Source organism: Lolium perenne, chromosome 2 (genome assembly GCF_019359855.2).
Source record: "Lolium perenne isolate Kyuss_39 chromosome 2, Kyuss_2.0, whole genome shotgun sequence".
Lineage (NCBI taxonomy): Eukaryota > Viridiplantae > Streptophyta > Magnoliopsida > Poales > Poaceae > Lolium > Lolium perenne.
The window spans coordinates 58,153,871-58,180,974 of record NC_067245.2 but is presented as its reverse complement, the minus strand read 5'-3'; the positions used below and the strand labels follow the sequence as shown (position 1 = coordinate 58,180,974).

The 27,104-nt window shown below is 51.1% G+C and overlaps 2 protein-coding genes across 2 annotated transcripts; one reads left to right on the top strand and one right to left on the bottom strand.

Moving 5' to 3' along the window:
- Positions 1-5,230: 5,230 nt before the first annotated feature.
- On the bottom strand, positions 5,231-6,573 carry LOC127322874 (flavonol 3-sulfotransferase-like). The gene has a single exon (XM_051351292.2). The coding sequence runs from the start codon at positions 6,406-6,408 to the stop codon at positions 5,392-5,394; it is 1,017 nt and encodes a 338-aa protein (XP_051207252.1). The 5' UTR covers positions 6,409-6,573; the 3' UTR covers positions 5,231-5,391.
- A 15,601-nt stretch (positions 6,574-22,174) lies between these two features.
- Positions 22,175-23,497, top strand: LOC127322844 (flavonol 4'-sulfotransferase). The gene has a single exon (XM_051351253.2). The coding sequence runs from the start codon at positions 22,352-22,354 to the stop codon at positions 23,357-23,359; it is 1,008 nt and encodes a 335-aa protein (XP_051207213.1). The 5' UTR covers positions 22,175-22,351; the 3' UTR covers positions 23,360-23,497.
- The last annotated feature ends 3,607 nt before the right edge of the window (positions 23,498-27,104 follow it).

Genomic DNA, 27,104 nt, shown 5'->3' with positions numbered 1-27,104 from the left:
TGTATTACCCGCCTTTGTCTACAACTACCGGCCTCTGTACTGCACTGGACTGCTAAACCTCTACGAATGCATTTGGTTCGCGCTTTTCTGCCCGTTATCCAATTATTACAGCGCAATCAGATACTGATAATCACAGTTCAAAAAAAAAAGATACTGGTAATCATGTTTGGTTCACTCATCCCAGAAACGACTGCAGTACAAGGCGTCAAGGGGCATGGCGTGGTACGCCCCCGACGACCCTTTCTTGTTCACCTCCAGTCCATTCATCATCTCAAATGGTGTATGTTACTGTATGTTACTGATTAAATTTTATACTCCCTCCATTCTTTTTTTTTGTTTTTTTTGAAACAAGGGCAAAAGTTTTGCCCATTCATTGATTAAGAAAGGAGTTTACAAGAAAGTAAAAGTTTTAGACATAATACAAGTTTTACTCTCACGGCATCAAATTACACAAATTTTTAGCACCCGCTGAAACCCAAAGCGTAGCTTCTTTTTTGATCCTCTCGAAGACGACTTGCGAAGGGGCGCGCTTGTTCTTGAAAACTCTATCGTTTCTCTCATTCCAAATCCCCAAATGATGAGCATGGCAAGAGACGCCATACCCTTGCGGTTTTGCCCCGTAGATATCATGGTCCACCACTCCGGAAAGAAGGAACCCGCCCAATTGTTGGCATGAGAAGCCGGAATGTCGAACCCTTCTTTGGCCTTGTCCCATAGACGCAAGGTGAAGTGGCAATGGAGTAGAAGGTGATCGACCGACTCCGTGCATTGGTTGCATAAAGGGCAAACCCCACAATTTGGCCACCCCCGTTTTGTCAAGCGGTCGGCTGTCCAAATTCTATTTTGGAAAGCAAGCCAGGTGAAAAACTTAATCTTTGGGGGCGCCCACATCTTCCACATGGATTTGTATAGGCTTGAGAAGGTGGAACCTAGAAATTGCAAGTCGTAGGCGGACTTCGTCGAATAGTGCCCACTCTCGGTTAGTTTCCAAGAGATGTCGTCCTCATTGTTGTCATTGAGGTGGAAATTTTGTATAAGACCCCATAGCTCCACAAATTGGGAAAGATGCTCCAAAGAAAAGCCATCCCCCAAACCAACTTTGTGAACCCAAGCATTGTTTTGTAGAGCATGCGCCACCTTCCAATTCTTGCGCTTGGAAGAGGCATAGATAAGAGGAGCGATCTCAATTGGCTTTCTCCCATCAAGCCAAGGAGCATACCAAAAAGGAGTATTCATCCCATTGCCCACCGTAATGGTCGTGGCGGCATAGAAAATGTCCATATCTTGCTCCGAACAAGGGTTGCCGGAGCCCACCCAAATCTTGTTGGGGTCTTTCCACTCCAACCAAGGCCATCTAAGACGAAGAGCCGTAGCGAACTTGTCCATATGAATGATTCCAAGGCCACCAAGTTTCTTCGGACGACAAACTATCTCCCAATTGACCTTGCATTTCGCCCCCGTGGTGTGGTCACTAGCCGACCAAAGGAAAGCTCTCTCAATCTTGTTGATAAATGCTATGGTACCCGCCGGTATGGAGAGTGGTGTCAAGAAGTATGTGGCTTGGGAGGCGATGACGGATTTGACCAAAGCGCTACGGCTGGCCGTAGTAATATATTTCCCATTCCAAGTGGGGAGCTTCCCGGCACATTTGTCCTCAAGGTGTTGTATGTCTTTCCTTCTTATGCCTCTAACCGTTAGAGGAAGCCCAAGATAGCGTAGTGGAAAAGACTCTCTCTTAGCCGGGATGTGAAGAAGGATGTCGTCGATTTTATGGTTAGCACATCTTATTGACACGACGAAGCTTTTATGGAAATTCGTGCAAAGGCCGGTGACCTCTCCGAAGTCATGAAGAATATGAGCGAGATTTTGGACATCCTCCTTCAAAGGCGCAACAAAAATCGCCGCATCATCCGCATAAAGAGAGGTGCGGAGGATGGGGCCTCTCCCCCGTAGCTTGTGTAGGATACCAAGGCTCGTGGCCCTCTCCAAAATTTGAGCAAGAGTATCAATGGCGAGGACAAAAAGAAGCGGGGAAAGGGGGTCTCCTTGGCGTAGCCCCCGACCATGGCGAATGGGGCAACCGGCCACACCATTAAGAAGCATCCGCGACGAGGCGGTGTTTAGAAGTGCAACAATCCAGTTTCGGAAACGGGCTGGGAAGCCCCTCTTCACAAGAAGATCAAAAAGGTATCCCCAACGGATAGAGTCGAAAGCCTTCGGATATCAAGCTTGAAAAGAAGAGCCGGGGTCTTGTTCTTGTGAAATCTCGTAGCTAGATTTTTGACATAGAGAAAATTGTCATGAATACTTCTCTTCTTGATGAAAGCGCTTTGCGCGTTTGAAACAAGCTCATCCATGTGAGGCCCCAGCCGGTTGGCAAGCAACTTCGCAACAATCTTGGCAATGGCATGAATCAAGCTAATAGGCCGGTAGTCGGATACCTCTTCGGCGCCATCCTTCTTTGGCAACAAGGCGATGTTCGCGGAATTTAACCAATGAAAATTTTCCACATGTAGGTTCCCAAAAAGTTAGACAACATTCAAAACGTCGACTCTTATTGTCTCCCAACATCTCTTAAAAAAGAGCCCGGTGAAGCCATCCGGCCCCGGGGCTTTGTCGCCGGGCAAGTGAGAGATGGCCATCTTGACCTCTTCCTCGGTGAAGGGGTCACCAAGCGAGTGTAAATCCGTAGGGGGAAAAACGAAATCCGCCCAATTGAAGTCATGGCTACTAGGGTCCCCTCTATCCATGGACGCTTTGAAGTGATCATAGATGATTTTCTCTTTTTCTTCATGTCCAGTAACCCAACCATTCTTTCGCTTTAGGCGATGGATGTGGTTTTTCCTTCTTCTAGCATTGACCCGCATATGAAAGAATTTGGTATTGGCATCTCCCTCCTTGATGTTTGCAATCCGCGCACATTGTTTCTTTCTAGCTCTCTCCACCACGGCAAGCGCAATCACCTTCCTTTTCAACCGCGCGCGAAGGTCTAACTCCTCCGGGAAAAGTTGCCTTGCCTCTTGGGCCATATCGAACTGTAGAATAATAAGTAGGGCCGCATGCAACAACACCTTAGTGTTGGAATAAAAGCCCTTCCCCCACTTGCGGAGGCACTTTCCGGTTTCCTTCATCTTGTGAAAGAGGATTTGGCAAGGTTCGGTGTGGATGGTTGGCTTGTCCCAAGCCTCCTTTACCACCTCATTGAACCCCGGAAGCTTTACCCAAAAGTTTTCAAATTTGAAAGATCGCGGTCGCTTGGGTCCACTAACATCGGCGAGGAGGAGGGGACAATGGTCCGAGAGGGACGAGGAGAGCGCATAAAGGACATGCGAGTCGAAGCGAAGGTCCCACTCCCCATTACAGTAGAAAGCGTCGAGCTTACAAAGGGTCGGGTTCACTCTTTCATTGGACCAAGTGAAACGGCGGTTTTGCAAGTGTATCTCGTTTAACTCACAAGATTGAAGGGCGTCTCTAAAGCGAACCATGCGACTCCTATTGACATTTCCTTTGCTCTTGTCCCTCGCCTTTCTTATTTGGTTAAAATCCCCAAGAACAAGCCATCGAACCCCCTGCGGAGGCTTGAGGTCGATGAGCTCGGTGAAGAATTATTCTTTCAGCGCATGATCCGTAGGCCCATATACGGAGGTGATTTTGAAATCCCCATTTTCCGAAGCCTTGAGCAAAGTCACATCCGCAGACAAGCAAAACTCGGAGATAGACACATTTGATATCGACACCACGGATTCATCCCAAAGAAGGAGTATTCCACGCCGAGTGCCATTCGCCGGCTTATAAGCGAAACTTTTCAGCCTATAGCCGCCAATATAAGCAGCACCAAACGCGGAGATATACTGCAACTTAGTCTCTTGCAAACAGGCAATATGACATGAAGAATTTGCTATGGTTTCGTGGACGGTGTCTTTACGATCTTGATCATTTAGCCCTCTCACATTCCATCCCAGGATATTGAGCAGATGTTCTAACATTTGGAAACAAGGAACCCAAACATACATATATGAGGAAGTAACCGAAAGGTAACAACAGTCTTTGCCATATATGGGCAGGAAGTCTGGGCATACATGCACCATAGAGGAGCAGCAAAGTGGAAGCAGGACTGCTCAGCAGTCCTTAACAAGCAACCAGCCCCAAAGAAGCCACTAGAAATCATAAGTTTAGCTAACATGGTAAACAGCGAGACCCTACAGCAAGCCAACAACAACAATCAAACTTCAGCCGTAGCTGATCCTGCCTCCGGCTCGTCCATGTCCAGAGCCGCAGTACCTCTGTGTGCCAGCATATCCTCATCGCAGGTGTCGTCTTCCTCCGATCCCACTTTGAACAGAGCCATCATCGCCTTGATCACATCTTCTTCGACCCTTCCTTTGAACCGGCTCGCGAATTCAGCCAAGGCCCACTCGGTGACCTCCTTCCCATCCTTGATGATGCCGAGACCTTTGCAGACCATCATCTCCGCTTTCCGCGCGATCGGCGTCGCCGCCTTGCGCTGCTTGTTGCGGTCGCCAGCTTTCCGCAGCGAGAACCTTACGGTTCTGGTGATGTCTGCGCCCGCAAGGGTCTTCCTCCTGGCCAGCGGACGAACCGGCGGCGAGGACATGGGAGGCGAGAGGATCGGCGGCTGAGCAGCCACGAAAAGCGGCGCAAGCAGAGCCCTCGCAGCGGTGGTGACCATCGGCACAGGGACAACATTTGGGCGCGGCGACCTGGTTGATGTTGAAGTTCAATCAAGTTTGTACACAAAAATATGAATATTACAATACTGAATCAGCATTAATAGATTCACCATAAATTTTATTTTCTTGATATATCTATTTAATATTGTTGATGTCCTACATACATTTGGTCAAAGTTACTATGGTTCAGTGGCGGAGACAGACCCCAGGCAATACGGGCATTGGCCTGGGTCGTGAGACTGAAACGCAGGCTATGTTGTACCAAACAGTAACGCTACTGTAGCTACTGTAGCTACAGTACACTGAAGATGGCCTGGGGCGTTGGGTCGGCCTGGCTCCGCAACTGCTATGGTTTACCTTTTGATCAATCCTAAGACGCTTTATATTCTAGGATGGAGGGAGTACTAAATATGACTCAAATTGGTTCAATTAATCATGCCGCAATGCGTACGAAGTTCATTCAGTTTCATTAGAGATTCCCCTAAGTTGATGAAACTGAATGAACCTATGGACACGAATCATCAAAATGTTAAAATGAGTGAATCACACAAACATGCATCTTTATTCGATAATGAAGACGGTGATTGTGACATAGAGTCCACAACTGATTGACCAAGCATAGAGTCCACAACTGAAACATCCATGCACATGGACCTGCTTAATTCACAAAACAAATCCGAGCATGTCGACAGAGTCCAAATCAAGGAGCCGCCAGCCCCGTGCCACGAAACTTCTCACGGACGATCTCATCTAGCCGCGTCGCCATATCTGGCGTCATGTGGTTCACCCAGTCTCCAGAGACGCCTTTCCTGAAGAATGCGTCACGGGGCATGGCGTGGTATGCCCCCGACGAGCCTTTCTTGTTCACCTCCAGCCCTTTCATCTTCTCGAAGCTGCACAGCTCCACTACGCCATCCACGGCGCCGGCGCTCTCCTCCGCGGCCGAGAAAGGCCGGCCCACGAACACCGCCAGCCTCCTCACGTGCTTGCCCGTGTCCTGTAGCAGGTCCTCGTACCTGAGGAAGAGCACCCTGTCTGGGCGCTCCAGGCTCGCGCGCCAGTAGGTGAGGACGTGGTCCCAGATCGGGCCGACCGCCACGGCGCCGTCGCACACGTGCTCGAACAGCTCGGCGAACGAGAGCTCCGGCTGGCGTCGCCGGAGGAAGTGCCACAGCGAGACGACCATGTCCTTGGGGTCCCTGCAAATGTAGACTACCTTGCAGCCGGGGACGTCGGCGCCGGTGACCGACTCTGGGAGCAGGGTGTACGGCATGTGCGTGTTCATGAGGCGCGGCGACGGCAGCTTTTCGAGCTTGGCCTCCTGCCCATCGGCGAAGATCTCGTCGAGGAACGGGATGCAGTCGTGCGGGTTGAGGCGGAGGAGCGGGTGCTGCGCCGGCTCCGGGTACGCGTCCCGCGTCATGGTGGCGAAGGCCAGCGCCTTCAGCCACGTGGTACCGCATTTGGGGTAGCTGGCGAGGATCACGTCGTCGGGGCGTGGAGCGAAGCGGCGCTGGAAGACGACGGTGCCCGCCACCCAGTGCTCCGGCAGCCAGAAGCCCTGGTACAGGCGCAGCTCCAGGCCGGCCTGTTGCTTGCGCGGCAGGGCCGCGACGAGGTCCCCAAACTCCTCCTTGGCCGGGTGCTTCGGCACCGTGCCGTCGTCGACGTCCGTGAACGGAACAGGGCCGGAAGTGATGGTGGGGATGGCGGCCATGGATGACGAGAACGGAGTTAGCTGCAGGGCGATTGTACTCCAGTGAGTAGTGAACTAGTGATCACTGCTCAAGGATGGCAATTCCACTCATTTGGGGAGAATATATATATGGAGTTGCATGATTGCATCGTGCTTGGGCTAATTTTGACTAGCGGCGGATCAAAATTTGACCTGGGTGCCGTGCGGCCAGACAGGTGGAATCTTATCTTTGCCAACAAAACAAAAAGAAAGTGATACCTTGCCGTGCCCGCCAAGAAGCTGAGTCCCATCCCGATCATGATTAGTTTTTTTGTTTTGTTTAGTATTGCAAAATTGAAAATCGATGGAATACAAATACTCATGGGCCATCTGATCGAAGCATCACCTCACTTTCCCGCTTTTGCTACCATGATGCACCAAAGTAGCAAAAAACGGTTCAATTGTAGCAAACTCTATTTTCACCTAAAATATCATTTTTTGCTTCCATAAAAGCACCATTATAGCAAAACTAGTTCAATTGTAGCAAAAAAGGTTCACCCCTAAAAAAACACAAAACTCGCCGGAGACTCGCCGGAGACCACCGGAGATCTCGCTGGAGACCACGTAGCAAAAATGCTACGCTATTGTAGCAAAAATAATCTGCCAATGTAGCAAAAAGTGACCTCATCGGAGACACCGCTGGTGACATCGTCGAAGACCTTGCCGGAAAAGCTCGTCGGAGAATGGATAGCAAAAAATATATGCTATAGTAGCAAAAATATATAAATATTGTAGCAACCTTTTTTTGCTATTGTAGCAAACTGTAGCATTGGATTTTAGTGGAGGTACAAGATTATTGTAGCCAAAAAATTATATTATTGTCGTAAAACAACGAAATGATTATAGCAAAAAAAAATATGGGTATGTAGCAAATCGCCCACCAGACACAAAAAAACAAACCCAAAACACATTATCCCATCAGTTGGGGACGCCGAGTATGGGGGTCCCCGTGGCCGTGGAGATGGTGGAGGCCGGAGAGGATGGGGACGGGAGGATCCGGCGGAGCCGCGGCGGCTTGCTGTCGACTTGGGCGTCGCCGGTCGGCCGGAGAGGATGGGGACGCGGGGTCCCCGTGGCCGTGGAGATGGCGGAGACCGGAGAGGATGGGGAGGGGAGGATCCGGCGGAGCAGCGGAGGCTTGCTGTCGACGTCCGCGACGCCGGTCGGCCGGAGGTATGGGCGCCGCCAGCAGAATTAGGGTTTGGCGCCGCCCCCTTCTGCGCGCCCTTCTGGTCTCGTTCGTTGCGTGCTGGTGCGACTGTGCGAGCGAGGCCGAGGCGAAGACCGTCCGCGACGCGAGACCGAGACGAAGACCGTCCGCGATGCAATTGCTGGGCCTGGGCAATTGGGCATCTCCGTGCCTGGGCGGCTCGGCCTGCCGGCCTGCCGGCCTGGGCTGGGCTGGTTTAGGTCGGTTTATTCGGTTAAAACCGCGGTTATTCGGTTTAAAACCGAAAAAACCGAAGGTTAAATGGTTAGTGATTCTGCTAACTGTAATCTTAACTGAAAACCGATAAAACTGAATTTTTGGGTGCGGTTAGGTTTTTTCGGCTTCGGTTTTCGGTTTCGGTTCGGTTATGCCCGGCCGGAATCCCATGGTAGCAAAACATAGAACCCTTTTGTAGCAACGGCGACCACAATTTGTAGCATCGCCTTTTGCCCTACGTCAACCCGAAGATAGTAGCACTACAGGAAAATGAAAAAAAGGGCGCACAGATGACCACAGAGAGTGGCCGGTGGAGGTGATGATGCCCAAGAGAAGCAAACAACAATGGAGGGAGCTCGTGGCGGCCTCGGTGGAGGAAGCTTGTGGTGGCGGTGAGTCACGATCTCACCGAAGATGCCCGTGGTGCGGCGGCGTACCTTGCCAAGCATGTCCGGCTGCGTGGTGGTGCGCGCGGAGGCGCTGCTTGTGGCCGTGCCGTCGTGGGCGGGCAGCACGAGGCAGCAGAGGAGGAGCGGCGGGGCAGCGGAGGAGCATCAGATGGCCATGGTCCGCGACCCCTGCTGCTACTCCCCGCCGGTAGCCGGAGCTCGGCCTCACCGCGTGGCGGCGGAAGCCTATGGTGGCGCGGCCGATCTGCAGCTTGGGACGGCAGGAGGCAGAGCTTCACTGCGGGGAGGCTGGAGGCGGATCGAGAGCTTCAAGCGGAGCGCCATTGGGAGGTGCGGCGGCGCAGGCAGCCCTCCGGCGAAGGGGGTGGGGCGGCACGGGCGGACGGCGAAGGGGCGGACGGGTCTCTGGGCGCGGCGGCCGTGGTACACGGGAGAGAGATGGGGATTGGGAAAGGAGCGTGCTACGGAAGAAGATATGGATGGCCCACGGGACACGCGTCGTACGGAGGAAGCGGAGGAACGGAGCGCTGATCCCCCGGGGGTTTGGCAGCGTTTTCCAATACTCATACAAATATAGACACACTCTCGAGTAAGTATACAAATGTAAATAGAATATCTACTATCTTGAACATGTAATCACAAGCTCAGGTCCAAAATATAGGAAGTTAGGAATGTGAAAAACAATATTCCGAGAAAAGTTAAGAATTTGAATATTGTAGGTACCATATGAAAATCCTTCCATTTCGTCCAAGATTCTTCCGCCTTGAAGCTCTTCTCTCCTCCGGTGACACAAGTAATCCCCTTCACTTAATTCACGTTTTGTTTTTTTATCTCTCTTTTATTCCCTTCGTGCCTGAGCTGAACTCGCTCCAGATCAACTTTTTTTTTTTTTTTTTTTTTTTGCGAAACACAGTACAATCAAAGACGCTCATATATACGCGCACACACTCACCCCTATGAACGCACACACACACGCACACCCTACCCCTATGAGCACCTCCAAGAGACTGCGTTGAAGAATTGATCCGGCGGGTCTTGAGATTGACGAAGTCACCATAGGCGCCTCGCTGTCGACGGGAACGTCGCCTCCCACTGAAGAATATTCCGCCTTTATGAGACACCAAAGTGTCAAATCTGGGATTTGAACTCTGGTGGGCTGGGGGTGCCACTGCCCTCCTAACCATCCAACCACAGGTTGGTTCTCTCGCTCCAGATCAACCTTGTTGCTCCAGATCACACTACTAGAAAAAAAACTATAGGTAATTATCTTACCCGTGGCGTACTGAAACAGTGGCGTGCCACGGGTAGTGGTGCATCACCAAGTCCAACTTACCCTTGGTGCACCGTTAAGACTAGTGTGCCACGGGTATTCTTGGGCTGAGTTGGTCGGTCTGGGGCCACTTAGCCGATGGTGCGCCACATGTATGTTTGGTACCCGTGATGCACCTGTGTAGTGCGGCATGGCTAAGTGGTGGTCCGTGATTACACAAAAGGGTCTAAATACCCATGGCACATGGCATGTAGGTGGGCCACGGGTAGCCGATATACCCGTGGTGCACCAAGGCGTGGTGCTCCATGCGTAACCTGAGACCAACCATTTAGGGTGTGTTTGGTATCCCGGGGCAACTCAGATTCATTCTCCCACTTGAGATATCTAATCTCATACAAGCTGACTTAAGATTTTGAGGCGTGTTTGGTGGCCCAGTTGTGTTGAGATAATCTGAACCAATACATTGTTTGGCAACATCTGTGGGTTGAGATTGGCCAAAACATAAGAAATTACATACCAGTCCAAACTCTTACACAAAAGACCCTTAATAAAATTTAAAAAATCAATCGGGTCCCTGTCTATGGAACAACACGGCAGGGTGTGGTGGAGCTCTGGCGGCGGGCGGTGGAGCTCCGGTGGCGCGAGGTGGTAGCCGGTGCGAGACGTGCCGGCGGGCGGTGGTGCGCCTGTTGCTGCTGCTCGGCGGGAGAACAAGACTGCGGCCGCCGCGAGATCGGGAGGGAGGCGGCGCGACCGTTGCTGCTACTCGACGGCGGCGCGGCCGTTGCTTCTGGTCGGAGGCGGCGCGGGTGGCTGGGGACGCGGGAGGACGGCGACCGAAGGGAGAGGCGGAAGGCGGCCTGTGGGACGACGAAAGTGGCCGACGGAGGAGCATGGACCTTGGGCTCGGCCGACGGGAGATCTGGAGGAGGCGCTTGCTTCTGCTTGGCGGCGGCGCCCCTTGCTCCTGCTGGCGGCGGCCCGTGCTCCCGCTGGCGGCAGCGAAGGTCGTTGGGGATGCGGTAGGAGGATGGCGACGGGAGAGGCAGAGGGTGGACGACGGTGGAGCCTCGGGCCCAGGGGCTCGCGGTTGTTGAAAATGAATGAGAAAAAGGTAGGAGTTGGGGGTCTGGGGTGTCCGCGGTGCAATTTTGCGAGATGGAATCAGCTAGGCTGAGTTGTGAAGCTCGATTTGAGCTTCACAACCTTGCCTGGCTGAGGAGCCTTTTTCCGTATGAGGTGGGATAGCTGAGATGGGTTGACACAGCCTAACAAACACATGCTTCTCTAAAAATCTGTGTGGAGATGAGATTTTCTGAGTTGCCCCAGACTACCAAACACATCCTTAGTCACATGGAGCCATCTACACCACTCAGTTTCCCCCTCTTTCCCCACCCCACAAAAGCGGATTTGGTCGTCTTCCTCCTCCTCCCCACCTCATTTATTTTTTCATTGTTTCATCCATTTTAGCTTGCTATACCTACTTTGGTTAATACATATGTAAGGGAAAGCTCTCCCAACTCCTAGATGTACAAAGAAATGAGTATGATGATTCAAGGGCCGAAACACAAACATCAATATGTACATTGGGATGTTGAGAGAGGACCTAGCCACTTTATTGGATGGGACGCGCCAACCAATTCGTGGGATGCCGTCACACAGGATTATTTCCCGATGAGAGCCGCGTTGATCACGACGGCGCAAGAGTATCGAACCACGGTGGAGCTGATTGGCGATGGTTTATTGCTTCTTGTCATATTCATTAAGATGTACACACGAGTTAGCCTTAGTTCTAAAGAGGATCTAGCCATGTTATGGGACACGCTAGCCAATACGTGGGACGCCGTCGCACAAGTTATTTCCCTATGAGAGATGCGTTGATTACGATGGTGAAAGAGTATCGAACCACGGTGGAGCTGATTGGTAATGGTTTTATTGCTTATTGTCATATTCATTAAGATGTACACACGAGTTATCCTTAGTTCTAAATAGGAGTGTGAGAAAAGTATTTGGTGTTTGGTGTGGAGAGAAAAGAAAAATAAAGTAAATACTAAAAAGAAACTAACAGCATGAAAGTAATAATGTAGGAAGCTGCAATGGGATGAAATAGTTCTCAGGAAGCTGCCACTGTTATTTTGCAGTAGTGCGCCACTACTCTATGGTGTCGGTGCGCTACTGCTACCTCCTGGGGTGCGCCACTGTTATTGCGTTCTGGTGCGCCATTGCTGCCTGTTCAAGTGCGCCACTGCAGTCTCTCAGACGTGCGCCATTGCTGGCAGCTGCCGTGCGCCACTGCTACTTTCGAAAGGGGATCAGAGAGTAGTGCGCCACAAGGTCCAAACTAGTGTGCCACTGCTACTTACTGGTCGTGCGCCACTGATGGTCCTCTAGTGCGCCACTGCTAGTATTTCGTTTTTATTTTTTGTATTCCTGACAGGTATTTGTACAGGTTGTATATCACACTATAACAACACAAATACAGTATATATAACACATATAAGCAGCTAGCACAGTATACCAATACATAGTCCTTCACATTAGCCTCCATGATTCACAAGATTTCAAATATTAGATAAGTGTTACGGTGTTACAAGTCACAAATGAGCTAGTGGTTACACAAGGTCGATCATCTAAACTAGCATCACATAGAAGAGAGCTAGAGTCACTACTAGCACCGTCCCGATGAAAGTGGTCTTCATCCGGTTCCTCCTCCGCTCCGTCCTCTCTCCCGCCAGATAGCGTGCGTATCTGTCTTCGGCCTCCGCTCTAGTGGTGTACCCTTTGTAGCTGTTACCGCTAAAACGGTGAACCTGTCTCCGACACTCCTCCCAGTCGTTGTAGACTCCGGGAACCTTGCCCTTGTACACGACATACCACGTCATATCTGCACATATATGAACAAGCCAAAGAAACTAAGAAGTGCACACTCAAATAAGAGACAAGTAGCTAGTATGAACTAAATGGAATGCCTCATACATTGTTGGTCCAAACAAATATTAACATTTAGGGAAGGCGTTAGTGAGGCCAGGTAGGATGCACAAGAGATTGATACTTGTGTCATCGCACCAGGCTCACTAGCGCCTCCCCCAAGTGTAGTGACCACAAAATTTAATCATCGGCCAATGCAATTAAGAAGTGCAAACTCAAATAAGAGACAAGTAGCTAGTATGAACTAAATGGAATGCCTCATATTTTGTTGGTCGGAACAAATATGAACATTTAGAGAAGGCGTCAGTGAAACCAAGTAGGATGCACAAGAGATTGATATTTGTGTCATCGCACCAGGTTCACTGGCCCCTCCTCCAAGTGTATAGGTGACCAAACATTCTAATCATCGGCATTCTGAAAAACCAAAGCAAATGGAATGACGATGGCCTCATACATTGTTGGTCGAAACAAATATGAACATCTCGGGATGGCGTAAGTGAGGCCAGGTAGGATGCACAAGAGATTGATACTTGTGCCATCACACCAGGCTCACTTGCGTCACCCCGAATGTACTGATTGACCGAACATTCTAATCATCGGCATTCTGAAAAACCAAAGCAAATGGAATGACGAGGGCCTCATACATTGTTGGTCAAAACAAATTTTAACATTCAGGGATGGAGTAAGCGAGGCCAGGTAGGATGCACAAGACATGGATATTTGTGCCATCACACCAGGCTCGCTTGCTCCACCCCCGAGTGTACAAGTGACCAACCATTCTAATCATCGGCATATGCAAACAAAATTAACGACCAAATCAAGTGCGGAAAACGACAGAGCCATATATATAAGTTCACAAACATAGTCGAACTAGTAATTAAACATACATGCAAGTAAAGTGCTGGATAAAGTTTATTACAACACAAGCTCGTCTTTAGTTCAAAACTACATAACTAGGCTCGCACATCAAGACTCGGCTATGTGGACTTAGGAGCGTGGATAAAACCGCCGCCTTTCTTCAAGCACATCCATGAGCGGTAGTCGTCACCCTGCATTTGGAGCATTGTGTCTATTTCACTATTCGACGGCTGATAGCCGGCATAGAACTCCCCCGCGCTTCTAATGACATCTTGAAAGATGATTTCACAGAACTCTACTTGGATGCGAAAGAAGTCTTGCTTGATGCCGTCGTCAGGGACCCGCGACAATTTGTTGGCCCAGTCTCTGAGATGCTCAGGTAGCATAAGCTGCTGCTGGTCCCGTATGAACTTATCCATGTGATAGAGGGCGTAGTAGGCATCCTTGTTACTAGAAGGCGGCTTCTTGACGCAGGGAAACTTTGTTTGGTGCTTGAACACATGCTTCCCGTACCTAACATTTGGCCTCTGCATGTGGCCTTTCGCTTTGACGTAGCCATTGAGAGCATCATCAAGTACGGCCTTGACATTCGTGTAGTCCGTTTTTGACTCACCGTCCGCATCGAGGTATGTGGCCACAGAATGTTTCGGGGTTATGGAGATGAGTGTGTAGGTTTTGTCTCTGCGTAGAACACATAATGTTTAAGAACATGACGATTGAAATCTAAAATATCACGAGTTAAGACCGGTACAGTGAGGGGTGACTTACTCGGGAAATACAGGCAGGAGGAGGTTACACTTCTTCTGGTTCGCTAGGAAGAAGTCTTTGAGGTATCCACTCGCGACTGCCCGGTCTCCGGCGGTGGCCAAGTGGACGGCACGCATGTAGAAGGGGTCGGCTATCGCGATGTCCGGGATGTTGTTTCTAATGATCCGCATCGCCTTGCTGAGCGAGTATAGGCGAATGAAGGTGTAGCGCAGCGGATAACTGTTCAGCATGGCGAAGATGTCATCATACCGCAGGAAGATCTTCTCCGCGTAGCCACTATCGACAAAGCCATGGCCCGAGGGCACCTTCGCAACATACACTGGATATCCATGATCTTTCTCCCTGATACGCCGCTCCTCCATAAACTGAATACCGTCAACCAGAGATCGCATAGGACCGGGTGCAGCATCGTACAATCTTTGAATTAGCATCCGCTCACCCGACACATGCACCCTCGACTCGATATTCTTGGGCCTTTGGTGGCCCGTCTGAAGCACGGATCGGTGCCGGCTGGGCTGTGCAGACTTGTCGTTCTTATTCTTTCTTTTCCGTCCCTTCGGCTTCGTATTTATTGGGACTGCATTCTCCTCTTCGCAAGCCTTCTTCGGTGTGTTGGGGTGATAACACTTCTCACCTCGGCTATCGGCTCAGTCTCGGTGAAGTCGGCAGCTGGAGGCGTCTCCTGAGAACAGAATAGGCGCCGCTTGTTGCAATAGGTTTTCCCCTCGGCGGCAGCTTGAGAGGGTTGGCTACTGAGATCGTAGTCCGCCCCAAAATCGAAGTGGCAATCCAGGTTGGCGAACGTACTGTCCTCGTCCGGACCATCGTTCGTATCCTGTGCCATATGCATGTCCTCGTCGGCTGATGGCGGCACCGTTGGGGTGGTCTTGCCATGGCTTGGCGCCGGCACGGCTTGGGGTGCTGTCCGTGGGGTGGTGTCGCTCGCCCCCAAACGAATCTGGCTCTTTGGCCAAACCATGGACCAATTGAAGCATTGGTGGAGGGCAAGGACCTCATCTGCGTCGGCGCCATGGGGTTGAAAGGGAGGTACCACGTCGTCATAGCCACTAAGCACCCGAACCAGTTGAATCCTATAGACGTCGGGTGCCATGGGTACACCGTGTAACTGGCGGTTGCTCGGTTGAACGATTTTGGCCTTGGCAACATCGATCAACTCGCCGTTCACAAAATGCAGGAGAGTGCATGGGACGTCGGTGGCGGCATCCTGCGGAAAACATGTAGGGCGTTAGGGATGGCTAGCGTAGTCAAAGGCAAGGATATGGAAGTCATATCGGAGACGAGGGTTGGTTACCGTGATGGCGTCCAGCTCGGCTAAGGTCGAGGCACCGCCGGCGGCAGGCGTGCCACTGATGGAGTGGCCGCTTGTTGGCGCTGTGCCGGGCGGCGTATTATCCGCAGCGACGGGTGCATTGAGCTGAAGTAATGGCGCCGCGGGAGACACCAAGGTTGGCGCCGCCGGAGCCACCAAGGTTGGCGCCGCCGGAGCCACCAAGGTTGGCGCCGCGGGAGCCACCAATGCTGGCGCCGCCGGAGACACCATTGTTGCCGCCTGCGGACTCACCGATGGCTCCACGTTGTGGGAGTTGCTGCCCGTGAAACTGGGAACTGGGAACCGGGGGAGGCCCCTTTTTTCCTCCCCTATACCACGCGTCCAAACCGGCAACCAAGGTAGGGATGATGGAGCTAAGCGTCGTGCCCACTTGGTCCTCCACTTGCTGTCGTTGCGTCCTCTGTTGGGTCTCCACGATATGTTGCACTTGTTGCCGCACTTGCTCCTCGACCAATGTCTCGACCAATGTCGGGATCTGCGCAACTTGTGCCTTGAGATGTGCGACCTCCTTCTCATCGATGGTGGCCTTTTTCTCCTTTTTCCCCGACTTATAGTATTCTGACCATTTCATAGAGCATCCTTCGCCGACCACACGACCAGCCGACGTCGGCTTACTCAATGGATCCCTCTTCTTGTGGGCATTCAACGCCCTATTTAAAGGGTTGTCCCAAGGGGCACACTGCGAGGAGCTCGTGGACCCCGCGCCGCTACTAGCTTCCTTTTCACTTTCCGCAGCAATCTCCTTAGCCTACGGGAGGAACATGCATGAACCATTTAGAAATTTGGATTCATCAATAAGAATGCAACCATAAAGGAGCTAATTAAGCGGGTGCATTCCTTACCAGAAGAGCCTCAAACTCCTTCACATCCGGAGTGGTGGTGAGCTCCTTTGTTTTCGGGTCAATACAGTACCGGGCCAGGAGAAAGTTCCTGGTTTGCTTGTTTTTGTATTGCGGGAAGAGGGGCTCGAGGCCGTTCTTCACACGCTCCTCATCCGCGGCGTCCCATTTCGGTTGCGCCACCCTAAAACCGACAGGACCAAGTTTGTGGGTGCCTAAGTTCAGTTTTTGCATGTCCTTCCCCCACTGACTAGAATCCGACGTTGACTCGCTCTCGCACTTGATCTTGAAATCAGCGTAGTCTTGCTCGGTGATCGAGGGATTTAACTCCTTGATCTTCTCGTAACTCTCACCACTATTAATCATTTTCTTCACTCGGTTCCTCCAACTAGCGAGGGCGGTGCTCATCTTCGTGAGGGCGGCATTGTGCACTTTGTTCCGCATGAGACGCTTTTCTCAGCAGTCCACCGGGAACTCGTATCGTTCGTGCAGCTTCTGGAAGAGGAGGGTGCGCAAATTCGCTCGGTCAGGATGCCTGAGGTTCTCGGTGTTGATCGAGACCGTGCTCCGGAGGATGCACCCGAGTTGGGCCGAGTACCCTTTGACTAACTCAGGGGGCGCCGTTGGATGCCCACTGGCGTTCACTTCGGTGAATGCCTGCTTCACGGTGCTGAGCACATTTGGGCGACGCTCCCTCCGTATCTTCTTTCGTTTGCCGGTGTCATCCTCGCCGGCACCATCCGTGGTGTGGTCATCCTCGCCGGCACCATCAGTGGTGTCATCGTCGGCGGCATCGTCCGCTCGGTACTCTGGATCGGTGCCATCATCCTCGCCGTCGTCACGGCGAGGTTGTGACTCCATCACCTCCATTTCATCGGTTAGCATCCAAAATGGCTTGCTGCCGCTGCCGCCGGCCTCATCGTTGTCGGCCATGTTCGAACTAAGTAGGAAAAAAATGCATAAATTAGCGCAAGATTTCACGGAAAAATTGGGCATGACCTATGCTAATTTATGTACATATGAGTGCCCCATTTTCGCCGAAACGGAAATGAATCAACATTTCGGCGACAATGGGCAACTCTGTCGATCCCTGCACAAGAATATGATACAAATACACCAGGAAAACAATCCACCAGCTGAGCACCATGGCACATATACACCATGACACATATACAGTTGATCCTCCATGACACATATACACCATGACACATATACAGCTGAGCACCATGGCACATATACACCAAGGAGCTAATCAAGCAGCAAGTAGCAACAAGCAGCAAGCAGCAACTAGCAGCAGCAGCTACAGCTAGCAGCAGCAGCAAGCAGCAAGCAACTAGCAGCAGCAAGCAGCAGCTATAGCTACCGGCGACGGCAGCAAGCAGCGGCTACGGCTACAGCTAGCAGCAGCAAACGACGGCAGCGGCGGCAAGTAGCTAGCAAGCGGCGGCGGCAACAGCTAGCGGCTAGCAGCTACCAGCGAGCAAGCAGCACCAATGAGCTGCGCGCGGCAGTAGCAAGCAGCAGCAAGCTCATCGTGAGTCGCGTGGAGTCTCCGAGAGGTGAGCTATTGCTCCGGGTCGAGGAAGATGCGGCAGCGACGGTCAGGTCCTCTTGTTCCAGGGCTGTGAATCTCGATCTGGAATCAAAACACACATCATTAGCAAAAATACTCCAAATGTCAAGAAAACAAACAATTTTTTCAGCCTTCTACTTTTGAAAGCCTACAAGACACTTGTATGCTTTCGACAGAGTAAGGTACCTAGGTTTAAAAATCTCAAATTGTTTTTAACTTGGTGTTCTCTCTATTTTAGTGCAAATTTTAGGTGTGCTGGTATGCAGAATACTAGGAACAACATGGCTTAGGTCATGCATCTTAAATTCTCAATGTTGAAGTGGTAAGTATGCTATTCACTCCACAGTCTACACCATGTTACATCCTTTTCCTAACCTGTCAAAACATTCCCATCTGAAAAGCTGTGTCATATGAAAATAATTCAACTACTAACTATTGCAAAATTTGCAAATCCGTAAGCCTCCTACCAAAAAAATAAAAAACCAAGTTACTTAGCAATTTTCTTTTGCTTCACTAGACTATGAAGCATCTTGACAACCCCTAAGTTATCCATGTTAGCATGAACTGCTAGTAAACAGAATGTTTTTCTCTCAAAAATGTTTTAAACTAAATCATTTAAAGAAAACTAAGCTAAACTCAAATGTTTTGCATCAATGAATGCCAGTGCTCAAGTCATTATCAATAATGCTGTAGCTAACATCAAAATACAGAGTTAACATTCATCTCTGAAGACACCCAACATTTGGATTCATCTCTTAAGTCATTTCCAATAATGTTGTTACATTTGCAACAAAACAAATGTGCAAAAAAGAACTACTGCAAGGACAAGCTACATTTGCAACAAAAAGGGGTATTTACTTAGCACAACATGGTAACCAAAGGACAACATATTACTACCAATTAACATCATCCAAGTCTTAATTCATGTGTTAATTCAAACAACTTGGTCTTGAACTGAAATCCAAGCAAGCTTGAGCGCACGAATTACAACACAAGGATCATAAATCGCAAGAAGGTCTGCCAGAAAAAGGTAAAACCTACACCAACACAGATGTGACTTGTACATGACCTACAGAATAGGCTGTGACCAATAATCACACCATAAGGTGCTAAAAGATGACTGCGGCATTCTAACAAAATGGTAGAGGGGCAACCATACTTTATGCCACAAACACAGAGACTAGTAGAATCAAAGTAGAGTAATTGGCAGTTGAACATAAATTAAACCTCGGAAATTTTTTGCGCGACAGACATAAATGATGGGTTGTTTACTTAGCACAGCATGGTATCCTCAGTACACCACCAAATTCTTAATTCAAACACCCTGGAATCACTTTCTAACTTAAGTAAACACTGAAACATCCTGAAATGGCTTCCCCACGGAGTAGCCGGCCGGGATATCCCCTGCTTAATCCCCGCCGCTGCGATACCAACACTGACAGGTACCCTATGCGGCAATATTCGGTTCAATTCATCTACTAACCTCAGGAATCTAGGTTGTGAAGTGTAAATTTCGGTGGCAATAGTAGTGTACTGGTACAGAACATTTAAGCAATGTACACTAGGAGTAATGGCGCTAATTTAATATAATCAGGAAGTGCGAAGTGAGTACTGTAGTTGAGATCTGGGGATCGATACTGACCTCGCCGGAATTCGCCGTAGTGGGGACGGGCCTGGTCGTCTGCGGCGCTCCGCTCGACCTAGAAGAACTCCTCGAGCGGGTTCTGCGCCTTCCTGACCACCGACGTCGAGGTGGCCTGGTTCTTCGGCGGCGGCGCGATGCTTTCCGTGTCGAGGGCGCTCGGGAGGCGGCTCTTCTCGACAGGGGATCTGGCCGCCGGGGTTGAGGAGGGGGCGTTGCTCAGGGGAGGGGTGGCGGCCGCCGGTGGGAGGTGGCGTCGCTCAGGGGAGGCAGTGGCGCAGATCGAGGGACGGCGGCGTCGCTCAGGGGAAGAAGGGAGAGGAGGCAGTGGCGTCGCTCAGGGGAAGAAGGGGATTTTCTGCTAAGTCCCGATTCCCCTTAGCAATAGCGCACCTCTAGGGGTGCGCCACTATGAGGCTTAGCAATGGCGCACCTCTAGGGGTGCGCCACTGCCTCTTTAGGTTTAGGTCAAAAGGTGCGCGGCACCTACAGTTGACAAGAACCGCACTGTACCCTAATGGCTAGCTCCCCCTGTTTGGTTTACCCTGGCCGGCCAGGTTCGAACCCTGGCGGCCCCATTTTTTTTTCCTTTTTTTAAAATTGATTTAACACTATAATAAATAGCACAATACACCAACATAAAAGGCATAAATAATTATAATTATGTAGAATATTTAAAATACTATAGAATCTAGAAAATATCCAAAAATATGAATTATATGTCTATTTTGATCGGTACAATGTGTAGATTAACAATATGACGAGCGCCCGCACTCATCACTCCCACAAGGGGAGCGCGTGCGTACGAGGGAGCAGAGGGAAAGGCAGATTTGGGCGGCGGAAAGGGGAGCGCCTTTTTCCTTGTGGGAGTGATGAGTGCTGCGGGTGCGGGAGGGAATCTCCGGGAGATTGCTGCCGGTGGTAGGGGCGGGCGGTGCTCCACCACCGCTGAGCGCGCGTGATGGGTGTGGCAGGCACGCCACAAATGGAACAGTGGCTTGCTACAGGACTCGGGAGGGAAAAGGTGGAGCCGATCGCACCGTGGCGGTGACAGGGAGGGAGGAGGCGGAACGGGGTTTGGACGTGCGAACCTCGAGGCCGGCGGCGATGCGATCCGGCGGCGGAGCTGGGGACGAGGGGACGGTGGTGACGCCGCCGCGAGCGAGGGGATGCGCCGGCCGATGGCGATGCGAAGGTCGTATCGTTCCGGATCTTTCTGCGCTCTTCTTCTCCTTGGCAGCGGTGTGTTTCCCTTGTTCTGTTGGTGGGTAACGTGGCCTTGTTGTGTTCGGTCGGTGATGGACTCTCCGTGGTAGGGTGCGAGCCGGTCCGTCTCGTCTCGACGGACACACTTTTTAAATTCTATAGTAGAATAATTATAATTATGTAGAATATTTAAAATACTATAGAATCTATAGAATCTAGAAAATAATTATAATTATGTAGAATATTTAAAATAATTATAATTATGTAGAATATTTAAAATACTGCTAGGGTGACATAGCAATGGCGCACTGCTTGGTGGTGCGCCACTGCTAAGCCTCTCATCTCTAAATGGGCTCTGGCCACCCCCCTAGCAGTGGCGCACATAACGACATGCGCCATAGGTAACCTATGTAGCAGTGGCGCACCACATAAGTGCGCCATTGCTAAGCCTATCATCTCTAAACGGGCTCTGGACACGTCCTAGCAGTGGCGCACCTCAAGAACGTGCGCCATAGGTAAGGAATGTAGCAGTGGCGCACCACAGAGACGTGCGCCACTACTAGTTTGGGGGAGGAGCTGGACTCCTGTCACCACTTACTTATGGCGCACCACAATCTTGGTGCGCCACTACTACTTTTGTAACAGTGGCCCACCGTTTTGTGGTGCGCCACTGCTAAGTAGTAGTGGCGCACGGGAGTCATGGTGCGCCACTGCTGGCAGTCTTACGGCTAGGCCTTTTCCTAGTAGTGGATCCAGTAATTAAGGATCTCTTCGTGGGTATGATCATAGACTTTTTCTCTTACCCCTCGTTGAGACATGGCTGGAGGATGCGGCTGCGCAATGCTGCACCGCCATATGCGGGAAGTGAGGGCGGAGAGGTGGGCGCGGGAGCAGACGGCCAAGGAGGAAAACGATGACAAGGCTGGCCCATCGTGCGCGCCGATCAAAGTCGAGTAGACTAGGATTTAGTTGAATTTTAGTAGTTTTCATTCAACTTCTAAATTATGACTAAATTTTAATGAAATTTACCGGTTTAGTTTGAATTATTCCCGACCCATAAAACAAGGTCGCCGGTGCGGGATGGGCCTCCCCAAATAGAGAAGTAGCTGCCAGCGTCTCCAATAAGACACTGCCGGCTCCGGCGCCTTTTTGGAGCCGCGACTGGAGATGCTCTTATACATATACATATTTATTTTCCTCTGACCCAAACTCGTATTAACACAATTCAAGATCAGACATTCAATTCACATTTGCATCTGCCATGTTATAAATTCGTATCCTTATTGCAGCTATTCGAGCGTGTCCAATTTTGTACTCCATATTTTTTATCTTAAAGAAAAGTACATCCAATACTTTTATGTACTCCATTGATGTTCAATTTATTTAGTACTAGTAGTATCAAACAACTAAGCATATGATCGGAATGGTCCTCTACTTCTTGACGGGCACGGCAAGATAGCACTTGTCTGTTGGCACTCAAGACAAAGTTTGGTTCGTCACTCGTTAGTCAAATAAGCACAAGCATGATGCAGCGACCTATATATTCTCCCCAGACAAGTAGAGCTGTCATCTTGTGATCACTTGCTCGCTAGGAGAGTAGAGTACACGGTCACTTCTGCGTCGCCTGCAGTTAACACTGGTTCCACCATCACCCATGGCTGCCAGCCCCACCATCACTTCCGGCCCTGTTCCGTTCACAGACGTCGACGACGGTACGGTGCTGAAGCGCCCAGCCAAGGAAGAGTTTGGGGACCTCGTCGCGGCGCTGCCGCGCAAGCAACAAGCCACCCTGGAGCTGCGCCTGTACCAGGGCTTCTGGCTGCCGGATCACTGGGTCGCGGGCACCGTCGTCTTTCAGCGCCGCTTCGCCCCACGCAGCGACGACGTGATCCTCGCCAGCTACCCCAAGTGCGGCACCACGTGGCTCAAGGCGCTGGCCTTCGCCACCATGACGCGCGACGCGTACCCCGAGCTAGCCCAGCACCCGCTCCTCCGCCTCAACCCGCACGACTGCATCCCGTTCCTCGACGAGATCTTCGCCGACGGGCAGGAGGCCAAGCTCGAGAAGCTCCCGTCCCCGCGCCTTATGAACACGCACTTGCCGTACACCCTGCTCCCCGAGTCGGTCACCGCCGGCGACGTCAAGGTCGCCTACATCTGCAGGGACCCCAAGGACATGGTCGTCTCGCTGTGGCACTTCCTCCAGCGACGACAACCCGGCCTGTCGTTCGTCGAGCTGTTTGAGCACGTCTGCGACGGCGACGTGCTCTTCGGCCCGACCTGGGACCACGTCCTCAGCTACTGGCACGCGAGCCTCGTGCGTCCAGATAGAGTGCTCTTCCTCAGGTACGAGGACCTGCTGCAGGACACGGGCAAGCACGTAAGGAGGCTCGCGGAGTTCATGGGCCGGCCGTTCTCGGCCGCGGAGGAGAGCGCCGGTGCCGTGGAGGGCATCGTGGAGCTGTGCAGCTTCGAAAAGATGAAGGGGCTGGAGGTGAACAAGAAAGGCTCGTCGGGCGCGTACCATGCTATGCCCCGTGACGCCTTCTTCAGGAAAGGGATCGCCGGAGACTGGGTGAACCACATGACGCCAGATATGGCGACGCGGCTGGATGAGATTGTCCGTGAGAAGTTTCGTGGCACAGGGCTTGAGGCTCTGTGATTTAGACTGTTGGATTTGTTTGTGAATTAGGCCTAGTTTGGCAACAAAGTTTTCCTAAAACTGAAGTATTACAAAACCAAAGTATTAAAATACCGTGCAAGGAGATACTTCATTTTCTTGAAACAATAGTTTTTCTCAGTTTTTGACAAAACTGAGATGCGTTTGGCAACTTCAGTTTTACCGTAGTTTTGAAGCTTTAGTAATCAATTTTAGTGAAGGATAGAACTTTACACTTACAAACCGACTCACATGAAGCTAGCTAGAGCCTAGAGGAGTGCACTATTACTAAGAGCATCTCTAGCAGAGCCCTTATTCTTCCGAATCGAAAAAAGTGAGTTCAGTCTCCCGAAAAGCAAAAAAGCGAGCATTTTTTAGCGTGGCGCAGAACAACACCCGTATTCGGACCCGAAAAACGTCGATTTCAAAATTTGCCGGTAAAGTGATCATCGCAAACAATCAGTAGAACTGAAATTCAAACATATTTAGGCATAATTCGATAGATACGATCGGTAGATACATTGCATTTGAGGTGGTCGTCCCCACCTCCAAAACTAAACTAATTTCGCCGGCGGCGAGCTACTATACGCGCTGCGGAAGACTACACCGTCGGCGGCCTACTCGGAGTCGAGTTCGACGACCTCCTGCTTCACGCGGCGGACGACCGCCTCCTTCTGCGCGGCCTCGTACTCGCGCACGGCACGGACGGCTTCCACTTCCTAACGGCGGAAGCGCGCGCGCGCCTCGGCGGCGGAGATGACGGCCACCTGCTGCACCACCGTCGCCTCCTCGTCGTTGTTGGGGACGAAGTCCCCGGACTGCAGCTGGAGGGTGCGCACCGGTACCTCCTCCTCCGGCACCTCCTCCTCTTCCTCCTCCTCGTCGCTGCTGTCCGAGGCGGGCTGAAAGAGCGCACGGCCGGACGCGGCCGAGGACGACCCCTCGCCGCTATTTGCATAGCGCGCGAGCTTCCCCGGCGGCGTCAGACCCTAGTTGGTCCAGCGCCGCGCGCTCCGCTTCCGAGCGCCTTCGTTGCGGTTCCATTTGCGCCGCTCGGCCTCCGACTGGAAGACGGGAGGGGGGGGGGGGGGGGGGGCGGAGAGTTGCTCCCGCCAATCCGCCCGCGTCCCCTGCCTCCGCTGTTCGCCCCGGCCATGCGGTCACGGTGGTGGTGGAGAGAGAGGAGAAGCGGCGGCGGTGGCTCCGCGATTGCTCGCCGGAAGTCCAACTGTGCGCGCGGGGGAGTGGGAGGACGCGACGGAGGGAGTAGGGTTCCTCCGCGGCCTGTATATATACGGGTCGACGGTCTCGGCCCCCCGAACTTCCGATACGGGTTGGCCCACCGATTCGGGTGCTGTTCTGCGCCACTTTCGGCACGAACTCGTAAATCCGCCGGAAAAATTCAGTTCCGGCTGGATTTACAGGCTCTATTAGAGATGCTCTAAAACAACTAGTAGGAGGTTTGCTTGAAGCCTTGAATAACTTCGGCTTGCCGTACAGGAGAGGGCGCCTGGTACCGGCCACTCGGTACTACTGCAACATCAGAGCATCTTTAGCCATTGGGCTCCCTAGGCTGAAATTCGGCGCTATTTAGCGCCGGATGAATGTAAAATTTGGTCTGGGAGGCCTATATTCTCAGCGACGAGCCTAGGGTGGATGTAAAATTTGAATAAATATAAGCGAATTTAGATAAAACTAGACGAAATACGTTCACACATAGGCGAAATTTAGACATATTTAACATATATAGGCGAGTTCATACATATATAGGCCGAATGTGTAATGTATTTGAATTCGACCAGACGGAAACATAAATTAAAATTTTAAAACGGCGTTCTACATGCCAAAACGACGCCGGTGCCGATGGCGGCATCCACGGGACGGGGGAGTTGCCGCCCTCGATGTGCGCGAGCACACTGGCAAGCGTGCGGCCCGGCGCGCTCCACCAGCGGCGGTGGCCGACGGTGTTGTTACGCGCTGGAGGAGGGGGAGGACCGTCGTACGCTGCGAGTTTCCGTTCGTGCCGGCGACGAAAGAACTCGTTCCAGGCGTCGTAGTTGTCGGGGAGGTACCGCTCCTTGATGACGCGTAAAGCACACGTCCGTTGGGAACCCCAAGAGGAAGGTGTGATGCGTACAGCAGCAAGTTTTCCCTCAGTAAGAAACCAAGGTTATCGAACCAGTAGGAGATGAAGGCCACGTGAAGGTTGTTGGTGGAGGAGTGTAGTGCGGCGCAACACCAGGGATTCCGGCGCCAACGTGGAACTTGCACAACACAATCAAAATACTTTGCCCCAACTTAACAGTGAGGTTGTCAATCTCACCGGCTTGCTGTAAACAAAGGATTAATCGTATGGTGTGGAGAATGATGTTTGTTTGCAAAGAACAGTAGAGAACAATGATTGTAGTAGATTGTATTTCATATGTAAAAGAATGGACCGGGGTCCACAGTTCACTAGTGGTGTCTCTCCAATAAGATAAATAGCATGTTGGGTGAACAAATTACAGTTGGGCAATTGACAAATAGAGAAGGCATAACAATGCACATACATATCATGATGACTAATATTAGATTTACTTAGGGCATTACGACAAATAACATAGACCGCTATCCAGCATGCATCTATGCCTAAAAAGTCCACCTTCGGGTTAGCATCCGCACCCCTTCCAGTATTAAGTTGCAAACAACAGACAATTGCATTAAGTATGGTGCGTAATGTAATCAACACAAATATCCTTAGACAAAGCATTGATGTTTTATCCCTAGTGGCAACAGCACATCCACAACCTTAGAACTTTCTATCACTGTCCCAGATTAAATGGAGGCATGAACCCACTATCGAGCATAAATACCCCCTCTTGGAGTCACAAGTATCAACTTGGCCAGAGCCTCTACTAGCAACGGAGAGCATGCAAGATCATAAACAACACATATATGATAGATTGATAATCAACTTTACATAGTATTCCATATTCATCGGATCCCAACAAACACAACATGTAGCATTACAAATAGATGATCTTGATTATGATAGGCAGCTCACAAGATCTAACATGATAGCACAAGAGGAGAAGACAACCATCTAGCTACTGCTATGGACCCATAGTCCAAGGATGAACTACTCACACATCAGTCTGGAGGCGATCATGGTGATGTAGAGTCCTCCGGGTGATGATTCCCCTCTCCGGCAGGGTGCCGGAGGCGATCTCCTGAATCCCCCGAGATGGGATTGGCGGCGGCGGCGTCTCTGGAAATTTTCTCATATCGTGTCTCTCGGTAATAGGGTTTTCGCGACGGAGGGAATAAATAGGCGGAAGGGCAGAGTCGGGAGGCGGTCGAGGGGCCCACCCCATACGGGGGCGCGCCCCACCTCTTGGCCGCGCCGCCTTGTGGTGTGGGGCCACCTTGGCCCTCTCCGTCTCTCCTTCGGTGTTCTTGAAAGCTCCGTGGAAAATAAGACCGTGGGCTTTTGTTTCGTCCAATTCCGAGAATATTTTCTGTGTAGGATTTCTGAAACCAAAAACAGCAGAAAACAGGAACTGGCGCTTCGGCATCTTGTTAATAGGTTAGTGCCGGAAAATGCGTATAAATGATATAAAGTGTATATAAAACATGTGAGTATTTTCATAAAACTAGCATGGAACATAAGAAATTATAGATACGTTTGAGACGTATCAAGCATCCCCAAGCTTAGTTCCTACTCGCCCTCGAGTAGGTAAACGATAACAAGGATAATTTCTGAAGTGAC

Bases quoted from the DNA above. Each gene is read 5' to 3' on its own strand.
- LOC127322874 (XM_051351292.2), bottom strand. From the start codon at position 6,408: ATGGCCGCCATCCCCACCATCACTTCCGGCCCTGTTCCGTTCACGGAC.
- LOC127322844 (XM_051351253.2), top strand. From the start codon at position 22,352: ATGGCTGCCAGCCCCACCATCACTTCCGGCCCTGTTCCGTTCACAGAC.